We start from the raw sequence: 13,373 nt of genomic DNA, 5'->3' as shown, positions 1-13,373 counted from the left end.
GTTGTTGTTGTTGATTTCTGTGCTTAAGAAAGTGATGGAGAAAATGTTAGTAATGCAGATTAAACTTAAAAGAAGGTCAGGCTTGGTTTGTTATTGGTTCCCAGGGAGCCAGTTGTTAAATGTTTACCAGCATATCCCTGTCCTGAAACATCTGAAGGAGATTAATGAGCACTCTCTAAGAAGGCTCTCATACCCAACAGTCTGACCCATGTCAGGCCCTAAATTACACAGTTCCTCCGTCCATGCCACTTCCTGCTGCTCAAACCTGAGCGCCTTAGAATTATTATTGAACAAACATGCCATAAGAGAGTTCAATTCTCCTTGTCAGTTCCCATCTTTTGTGACCCTCATGGTTCTCAATAAGATTAAATAAATGATTAGCAAGGTACAAAATGTCAGCGGCCCATAGAATTCAGAAAAGAGGAAGTCAGTTGCTACTCTGAGATTAGAAGAGAGGCATAAAAGCCCCAGACAGTGTTTCCAAAGGGCAAAGAAGAACCATGAAGTTTATGCTACCTCTGGCGCTGATTGCCTCCACTCTTGCCATCCCAACCATGCGTCGCTTTGACGGGTAAGTCTTCTGGGTGCTGGGCTCATCCCCTGCTCATATGACAAGCAGTGACCCGATGGGGGCTCATCACTTACCTTTATGTTCTTAAAGGGAGAAAGTGTTGAGGGTGAGGCCCCAGGATGAAAAACAAGTGAGCATCCTAAAGGACTTGGCTGATACAAATCTGGTAAGCTTTTTTATGGAGACTTTTTTTTTAACTTTAATTTCTTCGCTCTAAATGTTGTCTTTTTCCAGGAGTTAAACTGTCTGTTTTAGTATAGATGGCTTCGCATAGTCAAAGGAAAGGAGTAGACAGGATGGTTCAGGCAAATACATCTATTTTATTAACTGTGTGACCATCTGAGGAGTCATTTAACATATCTGAGCCTCAGTTTACTCATGTGTAAAATGAGGATAATAATACCTGCAGTACTGCCTTCCCTCCCAGGGATGTGGTGGGGATTGAATTAGAGCCAATGTTAAAGCTCCCTGTCAAGTCAGAGGCAGCATGGTCTTCTTCTTGGTGGTCTTAAACAGCTGGTCTTTAAGCATATAACATCTCAATTCAAGTCCAGCCTCTGACACATACTGGCTGTATGACCCTGAACAAGTCAATTAACCTCTTGGAGTATTCCAGGTTAAGTCTCCAAGAAGGCATTGATATAGAGAATTAATTCCCTGTGCTAATGAAATCAGGTCCTAGCCCTTTGTCAGATATTATCATGGTCATTCATTTATCTAAACACTTATTACCTCAGTGAGGTAGGAGGTAGAATTATGGAGTAGGCAAAAGTCTTTTTCCACCTCTTCTCTCTTCCTTTGTCAGCATCCTTTCCTCCCTTCTAGATCCTCCCTGGCCATTCCATTGTTCCATTCTTCTGGCCCATTCTTTCTCCAGCCTAGCTGTCAATCCCAGACAAAGAGGTAACTAACAATTAAGTCAATACGGGGCTGCTATGAATTTAAGAGATAAACCTCTCCCCAAAAGACATCTGCATTTTAAAAGGAGATTCTGAAACAGTCAGACTTTTAGGACCCAGAGGAATTCAGGCATTAGGGGAAAAAAAGCAATTCAACATTCATTAAGCCTTTCAGTCTACAGGGCAATTGTGGCAGACAGCAGGGTCATAAAGACACAAACCAAAAGAGCTAGTCCAGTCCTGGCCCTAAGGAAGCTGACAGTCTCCTGGAAGGAATACAATCTAGAATTATAGCTATAGAACTGAAAGGGACCTTAGTGGTCTTCTACATGCAATCATTTCACTACCCTGGTGAGGAAATTGAGGTCAAGAGAAAGGAAATGACTCGTCCAGGGTCACACAAGCTGTAAGCAGCAGAGCTGAGATTTTTAACTCAGATCCCATGACTCAGTTCTCTCACCATTGCACAATGTTGTCTTCATGGATACGAGTAAATCAGATTTCAAATGAGAAAAAAAAAAGGTTAGTACCTGGGGGAGATCAGGAAAAGTCTTTGCAGGAAGAGGTAGCACCCGAGTCATGCTCTGAAGGCAGGTGTAGAAAATATCAGAGTGGAGTTAGAAAAGAATGCATTCCACTCAGGGAGGACCACCTGGGCAGATTCAGGGAGGAAGAAGATAGAGTCGCCTGTACAGTGAATGGCTAATCAACCAGTTTGGCTGGACTGAAAAATGTGTGAAAGGGCTTAATAAAACTGGAAAGGTAGGTGGATGCTAGATTATGGAGTACTGAGGATTCTGTATTGTGAAAGAAAATAAGGTCCATTAAAGAATTTTTGCTCTGAGGGTGACATGGTAAAATCTCTATTTTATGAGCATCAGTTCTGGAATGACAATTACAACAGGACTGCTTTTCAGGGACTTCCTGAACTCACACTGCCCAAGCTAGCATCACCTGCTCCCACTCCTCCCTCCATCCAAGGCTTGTCTAACAATAACAACATTTATATAGCACTTTAAGGTTTGCAAAGCACTTTTAAAAATATTATTTGATGTGAATCAAAACAACTCTGAGATATCACATCACAACTCTCAGACTGGCCAACATGACAAAACAGGAAAATGATAAATGGTGGAGAAGATGTGGGAAATTGGAACACTAATGCATTGTTGGTGGAGTTGTGAACTGATCTAACCATTTTGGAGAGCAGTTTGGAACTATGCCCAAAGGGCTACAAAAATGTGCATACCTTTTGACCCAGCAATTCCATTTCTAGGTCTGTATCCCAAAGAGATGATTAAAAAAGAGAAAAAGACCCACATGTACAAAATATTTGTTAGCAGCTGTTTCTATGGTGGCAAAGAATTGTAAATTGAGGGGAGGCCCATCAATTGAGGAATGGCTACACAAGTTGTGGTATATGAATGTAATGGAATACTATTGCGCTATAAGAAATCATGAGCAAGCAGACTTCAGGAAAACCTGGAAAGACTTGTATGGACTGATGTTGAGTGCAATAAGTAGAACCAGGAGAACGTTGTACACAGCTAACAGCCATGTTGTGCAATGACTAACTTTGATAGATTTAGCCCTTTTCAGCAATGCAAGGATCCAAGACATCTCCAAAAGACTCATGACAGAAAATGTATGCTATCCATATCCAGAAAAAGAACCATGGAGTTTGAACGCAGATGGAAGCATGGTATTTGCTCTTTTTTTCCTTCTGTTTTGTTTTGTTTCTTCTTTCTTGAGGTTCCTCCTATTGGTTTTAATTCTTCTTTACAAAATGACTAATGTGAAAATGTTTAATAGGAATGTATATGTATAGCCTATATCAGGTTGCATGCCATTTTGGGGAGAGAGGTAGAAAGGGAGGGAGAGAAATTTTTAAACTAAAAGCTTATGGAAGTGATTGCGGAAAACTAAAAATAAATTAATTAAAATATTATTTCTCTTTATCCTCAAACAAACCAGAGATGTAGGTTCTATTATTACCCATATTTTACAGATAGGGAAACTGAGGCAAACAACTATTGTGCCTTGCCCAGGATTGAGCCAAATCGAGTCAAGAAAGCATTTGTCAAGTGCTTATTATGTTCCAGTCAGCAGAAAGACAGTTCCTGCCCTCAAGGAGCTTACATTCTTTTTTTCAATTCTATTAATTTATTTTGATTTATCAACAATCACTTCCATATGCTTTTGAGTTTAAAAAATTTTCTGCCCCTTCCTTCCCATCCCCCTCCCCAAGACGGCGCACAATCTTATATAGGCTATACATTTACATTCCTATTAAACATATGTTCACATTAGTGAAGTTGTAAGTAAAAATTAAAACCAATAGGAGGAACCATTAGAAAGAGGAACCAAAACTCAACAGAAGAGGGAAAAAAATGATAGCAATTCAACTTCCATAGTTCTTTCTTCGGATGTGGACAGCATTTTCCACCACGAGGCCTTGGGGACGTCTTACATCCTTGTATTGCTGAGAAGGGTTCAGTTTATCAATATTAGTCATCGCACAACATGGCTGTTATTGTGTACAAAGTTCTCTTGATTCTGCTCATTTCACTCAGCATCAAACCATGCAAGTCTTTCCAGGTTTTTCTGAAGTCAGCCTGTTCATCATTTCTCATAGCACAATAGTATTCCATTACATTCATATACCACAACTTGCTCAGCCATTCCCCCATTGATGGGAATCCTCTCAATTTCCAATTCTTTGCCACCACAAAAAGAGCTGCCATGAATATTTTTCTACATGTGGGTCCTTTTCCCATTTGTATGATCTCTTTGGGATATAGCCCTAGAAGTGCTATTGCTGGGTTGAAGGGTATATACATTTTTATAACCCTTTGGGCATAGTTCCAAATTGTTCAAGGAGCTTACATTCTAATGGGGAAAAATAATACATTAAAGGAAGCTAGAAAGGAGATATGGGGAGATGAAGGTATCCAGTGGCCAAGGGCATCATAGAGAAAGTCCAAGAGAGTCAGTAAGGTTGCCTGGAGAGGAATGAAGACATGGCTGTCTGTCTTCCTTAAAATGGTCACAGTAATTAAATGTTTTTGGTTTTTATTTCATCCTCATCAATTCCTTTGACCAAACTTCATGTGGCATGGCCTCCAGTCCCCTTATCTTCCTATAGAAAAACAGTAATGATGATAATGAAACAATGTCATCATCATCACCATCATAAGTGACATTCATGCAACAGAATAACAGCATAGGGTAGTTGGGGGATCAGCTTTGGAGTCACAAAGATCTAGACGCAAATCCTGCCTCTGACACATACTAGCTGTGTGACAATAGACAACTCAGTCACCCTCTCAGTGCCTCACACATATCCTTAAGGTTATAAATTACAGAATCACTGCTCATCTCCAAGAGATGGAAAAAGCTTCCACATCAGTAAAATGAGAGGTCTACCCCAAATTTATAGTGTACTTTGAAACTCTCAAAACTCCCTATGTACATTGTCTCACTGGAACCTCACAGAAACCCTAAGCGGTAGGTATTGCCAACCAACTTGGAATTTCAAATGGCCCGTCCCCTGGAAGCTTCCCAAAACAGAAAAGACCAAGTCACAAGTTTCATCTATTTTTCTAATTCATATCAATTGCCAACCTAATGGCACAGCAATCCATCCATACTGATCCTGAAGATAGCTAAAACCAACACATTCCCTCGTCTTCCACTCCCTGACTCAAGTGGTCATAATGAAGTGTTCCCTGAGTGTTAAAACTCCCATCCTTAATAATGAATTATGACCAAATGGGTTTTTCTCTGCAGCTCGACTTCTGGTATCCTAGTTCTGCTCACGATGTCATCCCTAAAATGGACGTGGACTTCCATATTGGTGAAGATCAGTTCCAACACATCCAGGCTGTTCTGGAGAAAAATGATATGCAATACAAGTAAGTTTTACTTAACTTCTTGGATTGATCAGATAGTCCAAAATTGCACGAGAGCAATCATTGGCTACTTAGTCATTCTAGCAGAAATCTTTTTTCTTAGGCCAAAACTTAATGATAACTGCCAAATTGATATCATACTATGTTCTCTTAGTTCATAAATAACAACTCTCATCTTCTAATAAACCAGTCAAATTAGCTGTGTTGATAATAATCTTATCAATAACAATTTACCTTTATATGATATAAATTATGAGTTGGTTCTTGATGCAAGAATGACCCAAGATCTCTAATACACGTACCGATGACCACTAGTTGGCAAAAAGAAGCAAGTATATACTGGGGAAGTTGGTACGGTGGAAAGAATGCTAGATTTGGCATCAGAGAACCTGGTTCAAAGCTTTTGCTCATTGACTTATTACCTCTGTGACATTGGGGTAAACTTGACCTCTCTGGTTCAGTTTTGCTTTGCCATTGTCTTATCACTACCTGAAGCAATTCAGTGCAGTAGGTTGCCTATTAAAAATTAATTGAATTCAAGGGAATTGAAGTTACTTAGATGGGTTAGATTGGTCAAGGGAAAGGGCTTCTGTCCTTAACTACCAATGATGGAAGACATGATAGACCTCGGAGTCTTGATTAGTCAGGCCTCTATATTGGCAATTTCACCAGGAAATTCATCTCAGGGCTTCCCTTTGTTTCTTTTAAACAATAGGTATTCAAATGTTCAAGCAGGAAACCTTTTGTATTTTCATTCTTATCGAACTATCTTTCTTTGCTATCTCCACCCTGAATCTAAGTATTAAATATTCCATTAGACCAATGGATCTTCAATTTCATTAATAGTGGTACTCAATGATACAGATTAATAATATTTATGTATCACTCTGTGATATATACTTAAAGATATTATCAATTTTTCCTCATAACAACTCTGGGAGGTAGATACTATTATTATCTTCCCCATTTTACAGATAAGGAAACTGAGGCAGCCAGAAACTAAGTGATTTGCCCAGAGTCACACAGCTAGTAAATATCTAAGACTGGATTTGTACTCAGTTTTTCCAGAATACAGGGCCAGTGCATTATTCACTTCATCAGCTAATTGCTCAGCCTATCCATGCCTGCCCATGTTGATATCTTTTGTCCATGCTTTCCTGCAAATCTAGACATAGGATGTCCATCCAGCAAGCTCCAGGCCTTATGAAAAATAACAACTGACTTAGTGAGATACCTTGGAGCAAGTTTTCTTAAAATGGCCAAAATTGGGTGCTGCTTTTTTTTTGAGATGAGACAGTCTGATAATGTGTAAAGAATGTTGGCTTTGAAGGCAGAGGAACTGGATTCAAATCCTACCTCACTGCATCTTCAATCTTAAATAAGAGACAACTCCCCTGGATCTCAATTTCTTTGTCTGAAAAATGAGAGAGCTGGATTAGATGGTCTCTGAGGTCCTCTTACAGCTCTGATTTTATGATCCTGGTTTTTTTTCTTCCTTCTGAAATTTAAATGTGCAAAATGATAGCATTTGCTTTGAAGGATGATCCTGAAATCTTGTCCCTACGTGCCTTACTGTATACATAATTGTATTTGCATATTAAACTCTCCTGTAAGTAGATGTCACTTAGGATTCTGTGCCTAAATGAGAACAGAAACATCTGGGTGGACCTGGGCACCTGGCTCTCTAGAAACATATTAAGGGACATATTCAACACAATTATTTAATTGGACATCACTCATTAGGGCAAACGCACGATTTAGTTACAAAGCATCTGCTTATCCTGTTCTATTTTTCCATTTCCTGAAAATTAAATTACAAAGAAAGAGAGCTTTCTCTTTTTAAAATTGAATGTGTTCTTCTTTCCATAATGACATATTTACAAAGTTAAAAACAAGGACCAGAAAACACGAATAAGTGGGCACACACAAATTTCAGCCCCTTCTTCATTAAAAACCTGAGACAGGAAGTGTGCATTTACCCATATGAGAAAGGACTGGAAAACTGAGTTGAGAGGTAGGAGCTTAATACTTCTCTTTACTTCCTTTTCTTGCTTTCCTTGGGCTTCCAAATATCCACTTCACCTTTCCTCCTTTGGAGCATTGGTTAAAATGAGTAAATAGATTAGGGATTCATTAATGAAAGGTAATGAGAAAATAGCTATCCTAAATAGCAATAAAACAAAAAGAGGACAATTCAGTGAAACCTTATTAAGAGCTTTAAGGAGATCCATCTCCTTACATGGGGCCTTGTACTCAGTAGGTGCTTAATAAATGTCTGTTGAATTGAATGATGAGCCTATGTAGGAAAGGTAAATAATAGATAATATTAAGGTATCTCAACTGATCCTCACAGCAGCTTGTAGAGTAGGTATTTATTATCCTTATTTTACAGGTAGGGAAACTGAGGCTAAGTGACTTGCCCAGGGTCACAAACTAGTAAGTATCTGTGGCAGGATTGAACTCGGGCTTTTTCGACTCCATCCACGACACCACCTAACTTCCTATGTACACTTACCTATCACAGTAAGAACCAAAATAGCATAAAAATATTGATACCGAATGACCTTATGACAGAGAGACAAATTCAATTTTTTTCCAACCATATGCATGATTCATGGTCAACAAGGTAGCACTATGAATAGAATTCCAGATCTGGAGTCCAGAAGATCTGAGTTCAAATCTAGCCTCAAACACTTACTAACTGTGTGGCCCTGAGCATGTCCCTTAACCTCTGTCTGCCTCAGTTTCCTTATCTGTAAAATGGGGATAATAATAGCACCTACCTCCCGCGGATGTTGTAAGGATAAAATGAGATAATGTTTACAGCCTTAGCAAATGACTGGCACATAGTAAGTGCTATATAAATGTTAGCCATGATGATGATTCCTAAACACTGGATCTGGAATCACACAGTGAAGCTCACTAATTTCTGTGAATTTGGTCAAGTTTCAATTGGGGGGGGGGGGGCCTCCAGTTTCTTATCTGCAAAATGAAGGGGTTGGAATTCACTCACAGCCTTTGAGGTCCCTCCCAGCTACACACAGACTTACAGTGCCACAATCTTGCTCAGAATCTCCTCAGAGCTCCAGAAGGAGAGGTAGCAGGGAGAATGCCATTGTCATCAGGATGCCATCATCCTGAGATGTTATTCTAGTTATCATCTGGTCCTCAGCCTGGTGCAGTGCCAAGAGTATGGAGCTTTGAGTCGGGGACCTGAGTTTGAATCCCAGCTTTGCAATTTACTCCCTGTGCCACCTTGGGCAAGTCACTTAACCCATGGGCCTCTGTTTCCTAGTCTGTAATGTGAAAGAGCTTACCTACGTAGCCTGGATGTCTTTCCAGATTAATGATCTTGTGATGTCTCACTCAGCTAAGAATGCAGACCCTTTTTTAAAGAACGAGTCGCATATGCACATTTCTCCCCTGCCTAAATGGGCAGAAAGAAGTATGGAACAGAAGAGACAATCTGGAAAATTCATATGCCGACACTCTCCCAAAAAAAATAGCACATTATTTTAACTTAAATTAACTAGATTAGATACCTTGAATTCAATGAAAAATCACTTTTATAATTGTATTTCAATTTCTAGAGGTTTTATCTATCCTGTCACAAATACCTAGCACCTGCCTCAGAGGGCTGCTGAGAGAACCAAAGGAGACAATATCTGTAAAGCACTCAGCACAATGCTTGGTATATAGTCAGTGCTTAATAAATGCTTATTCCCTTCCCACATGCAGGAGGATGGGTACATATCTCAAGAGATGGTTTTTCCTCGGTGTGGGAGTTCCTCTTCACATGTGCAGATCACAACCCTTCTGTGATGTCTTAGGGAGTAGCCTGATGATCAGAGAGGTCCCACCAGTAAGTGTCAGAGGCACATTTTGATCCAGGTCTTCTTGGAACCATGTACAATGCTCTCTAACCACTCTATCAAGGTGCCTCTCAGAGAAAAAGATACAGAGGGAGGAGAGAGAGAGAGAGAGAGAGAGAGAGAGAGAGAGAGAGAGAGAGAGAGAGAGAGAGAGAGAGAGAGAATGCCAAAGGGGTCCAAAGACTCGTTTTTTAATATATTTTTAAATTTTTATTATTTATTTTTAACACTTTTCTTTTTGAATTTTGAGTTCCAAATTATCTCCCTCCCCTACCCACCAAAAAGGCAAGCAATATGAGATAAATCATGCACGTGAAATCATGCAAAACTTATTTCTGCATTAGCCACATTTCAAAAAAAAGAGGAAAATAAAATGAGAAAACTATATTTCATTTTCACTTAGAGTTCATCAGCTCTCTCTCTCAGGAGGTGAATAGTATTTTGTTTTTGTTTTTGTTTGTTTGTTTTGGAAACTTTTTTTCTTTTTCTTAAGGCAATTGGGATTAAGTGACTTGCCCAGGGTCACACAGCTAGTAAGTGTCAAGTGTTTGGCCTGAGGTCAGATTTGAACTCAGGTCCTCTTGAATTCAGGGCTGGTACTGTATCTACTGCACCACCTAGCTGCCCCTTGTTTTGGTTTTTTGGCTAGGCAATGGGGGTTAACTGACTTGCCCAAGGTCACACAGCTAGTAAGTGTTAAGTGTCTGAGGCCGGATTTGAACTGAGGTCATCTTGACTCCAGGGCTAGTGCTCTATCCACTGCGCCACCTCGCTGCCCTATGAATAGTTTTGTTTCGTTTTTTTTTCACCATGAATCCTTTGGAATTGACTTGGATCACTGACCTGACTTGATCAGAATAGCCGATTTGTTCACGGTTGATCATTGTACAAGATTGCTGTTGATGTATACAGTCTTCTCCTGGTTCTGTTCACTTCACTTTACAGCGATTCATGTAAGTCTGCAGACTTTTCTGGAGCCACGCCCTTCATCATTTCTTATAGCACGAATAGCATTCCATCACAATCATATGTCATAACTTGTCCATTGGTCCCCAATTAATGGGTATCCCCTCAATTTCCAATTCTTTGTCACCACAAAAAGAACTGATATAGATAGATAGATAGATGGATAGATAGATAGATAGATAGATAGATAGATAGATAGATAGATATAGATATGTATATACATATATATGTATAGATATATATCTATATATATATAGATATATATATCTATATATATTTCAACATATAGGTCCTTTCCCTTTTCCTCTGATTTTCTAGACCTAGTCACAGTGTTGCTGAGTCAAAGGGTATTCCCAGTTGATAGCCTTTTGGGTCTAATTCCAAATTGTTCCCCAGAACGGTTGGACCAATGCACGACTCCACGAGTAGTTCATTGGTGTACCTTTTGGTACATTGCTGTAGCATTTCCCATTTCCCATTTCTGGGGTGGTACCTCAGAGCTGTTTTAATTTCCCTTTCTCTAATCAATAGTGATTTAGAAGATATTTTCACGACTATAGATAGCTTTGATTTCTTCTTCTGAAAACTACTTGCTTATATCCTTTGACAATTTATCAGTTGAGGAATGGCTCTTATTTTTATAAATTTATTTTTCTAATTTTCCCTCTACCTCTCATAACTGATTTTTAAACTCTTTTTTGAGCTCTTCCAGGAATATTTTGGGGCCTGAGACTAATTCACCTTGTTCTTTAAGGCTTTAGTTGTAGCTGTTTGGACATTGTTGTCTTCTTCTGAGTTTGTGTTTTGACCTTCCCTGTCACCATGGTAACTTTCTATGGTCAGGTTATTTTGTTTTTACATTTGTTCATTTTTTCACCACATTTTTTTACTTTGAACTTTATGTTAAAGTTGGCTCTTCTCCCAGTGCAGAGGGGGCACTGTCCTAAGCTTCAGGTTTTTTCATGCTGCTGTTTTCAGAGCTAGTTCCAGGGGTCTGTTCATTTTCAGTTCTTCCACATGTGGTCACTTCTGTTCTGGCCTGTGTGCTGGTCTGTGAATGACCACAAGGACTCTTCTCCACCCTGGAACAGTGACCAGGGTCACTGCTCCTGCTAGTGCTTCTCCTAGCCCTGAGACTCTGACCCAGAACCACATAGGACCAATGCAACAGAGTCCTGCACCTACTGCCAGTGAAAGGTCTCCTGTAATCTCCTTCTGCACAGTTGTTGACTCTCTTACTGTCTGTGGACTGAAAGCTCCAGAAGCTACCACTGCTGATTCAGTCATCCCCAAGGCCTGCTTCTGGCTTACCAGGGAGCGAACTGCTCTGGACTGCAGTTCATTCTCACCCCAGTGAGACAAATCTTTCTTGCTGACCTTCTAAGTTTTCTTGTACTTCAAAATGGTTTCACCCCATCCTTTTGCTGATTCTGCCACTCCAAAACTTGTTTTGAGGCATTATTTTTAAATTGTTTGGAGGGGAATTTGAGAGAGTTCAGGTGAGTCCCTATCTTACTCTGTCATCTCAGCTCTGTCCCCCCATTACTATCCACTCTCATTTCTTTTCCCAATTTTTTCCTCTACCACTCTTATGTCTTTCTTTAACTCTTCCAGGAATTTTTTTTTTTTCATTTTGGCAATTGGGGTTAAGTGACTTGCCCAGGATCACACAGCTAGTAAGCGTCAAGTGTTTGGTCTGAGGCCAGATTTGAACTCAGGTCTTCCTGACTTCAGGGCTGGTGCTCTATCCACTGCGCCACCTAGCTGCCCCTTTCTTCCAGGAATTCTTGTTGGGTTTGGGTCCGATTAGCATTTTTCTTTGAGGCTTTGTTTGTAGCCGTTTTTTCCCGGCCACTATAATGGCTTTTTATGGTCAAGTTCTTTTGTTGTTGTTGTTCTTTGCTTGCTTGTTTGTTTGCTAATTTTCCCATCTTATTTCTTGCTTCTGAATTTTATGTTAAAGTTGGGCTCTGAGGGGCAGCTAGGTGGCACAGTGGATAGAGCACTGGTCCTGGATTCAGGAGGACCTGAGTTCAAATCCGGCTTCAGACACATAACACCTACTAGCTGTGTGACCCTGGGCAAGTCACTTAACCCCTTTGCCTAGCCAAAATAAATAAATAAATAAAGTTGGGCTCTGCTCACCTGGGGGGTGAAGAGGCACTATTCCAAGCTTCAGGCTTTTCACGCTATTATTTTCAGAGTGAGTTCTGGGGTCTGTGAGTTTTCAGTGCTTCTGATGTGATAAGATGCAGAGAGAAGTGTGGTCGCTACTTTCCTGGTCTGTACTCTGGTCTTCAACCAGAAAGGGTCCCTGGTCCCCTTTAGCCAGAGGCCTTCTTTGCCTTAGAACTGTTACCAGGGCCTCTGCTTCCTTGTGACAGACCCTCAGTGCTCCTTTCTGCCATGGAACTGCAACCCAAAACTTCACATGGGCAATGGAGTTACCAATAAGTATCAGCTGCAACCAGTGCCAGCAAATGGTCCCCTGGAATCTCTTTCTGGCCAGTTGTCTGACCCCCTTACAATCTCTTGGATGAGACCTGCTGCTGCCCCTGTCCAGTTAGACAGGCTTCAACCCTTTGTCATGAACTTCTCCTGCTGATCTCCTAAGTTTTCTTAGGCTGAAAAAATATTTCATTCTGCCCTTTTCTTGGCTCTGTCACTCCAAAATTTGATTTGAGTGTTATTTGAAAGTTCTTTGGAGGGAAATGGTGAGAGAGTTAAGCTAGGTTGCCTCTACTGTGCCATCTTGGCTCCACTCCCAGGTCCAGAGGCTCTTAATCTTTTTGCATTGTGGCCTCCTAGGCAGCCTATGCACATTTTCTCACAATAATGCCTTTTTGCCTACATTTCAACTGGAGGCTAGTGAAATAAAGATGTCATTTTCCCATCCAAATTTACAGATCACCTAAAAAAACAAAAAATTACATATCAACAAAAAACCAAAGAACCCTTAAGGAGTCCAGATGAAGAACCCCTGCATAGGATGTAAGCACTTTGGGAGGAAAGACTTTTTTCCTGGTACAATGCCTTACACACTATGACTTAGACAAATACACAGAATCAGGATACTGAATATCTAGTTTGGGGAACAAATAATAATTCAGTTTGACTGGAAGATAAAAGCTTGGAAAAATACTTTAGAGCTGGA

At 40.2% G+C, this 13,373-nt stretch overlaps 1 protein-coding gene across 1 annotated transcript in view; it reads left to right on the top strand.

Moving 5' to 3' along the window:
- Nucleotides 1–491: 491 nt before the first annotated feature.
- CPA3 (carboxypeptidase A3) overlaps nucleotides 492–13,373 on the top strand; it is a 40,913-nt gene continuing 28,031 nt past the window's right edge. Inside the window, exons 1-3 of the mRNA XM_020979811.2 lie at nucleotides 492–571; nucleotides 662–737; nucleotides 5,260–5,384. Of these exons, the coding sequence (XP_020835470.1) occupies nucleotides 501–571; nucleotides 662–737; nucleotides 5,260–5,384 (272 nt within the window). The 5' untranslated portion in view covers nucleotides 492–500. The remainder of the gene's footprint in view (nucleotides 572–661; nucleotides 738–5,259; nucleotides 5,385–13,373) is intronic.

This window comes from Phascolarctos cinereus, unplaced genomic scaffold (assembly GCF_003287225.1).
Source record: "Phascolarctos cinereus isolate Bilbo 61053 unplaced genomic scaffold, phaCin_HiC Scaffold_7;HRSCAF=346, whole genome shotgun sequence".
Lineage (NCBI taxonomy): Eukaryota > Metazoa > Chordata > Mammalia > Diprotodontia > Phascolarctidae > Phascolarctos > Phascolarctos cinereus.
The sequence above is the reverse complement of the archived record's forward strand: the minus strand, read 5'-3'. Positions and strand labels throughout refer to the sequence as shown.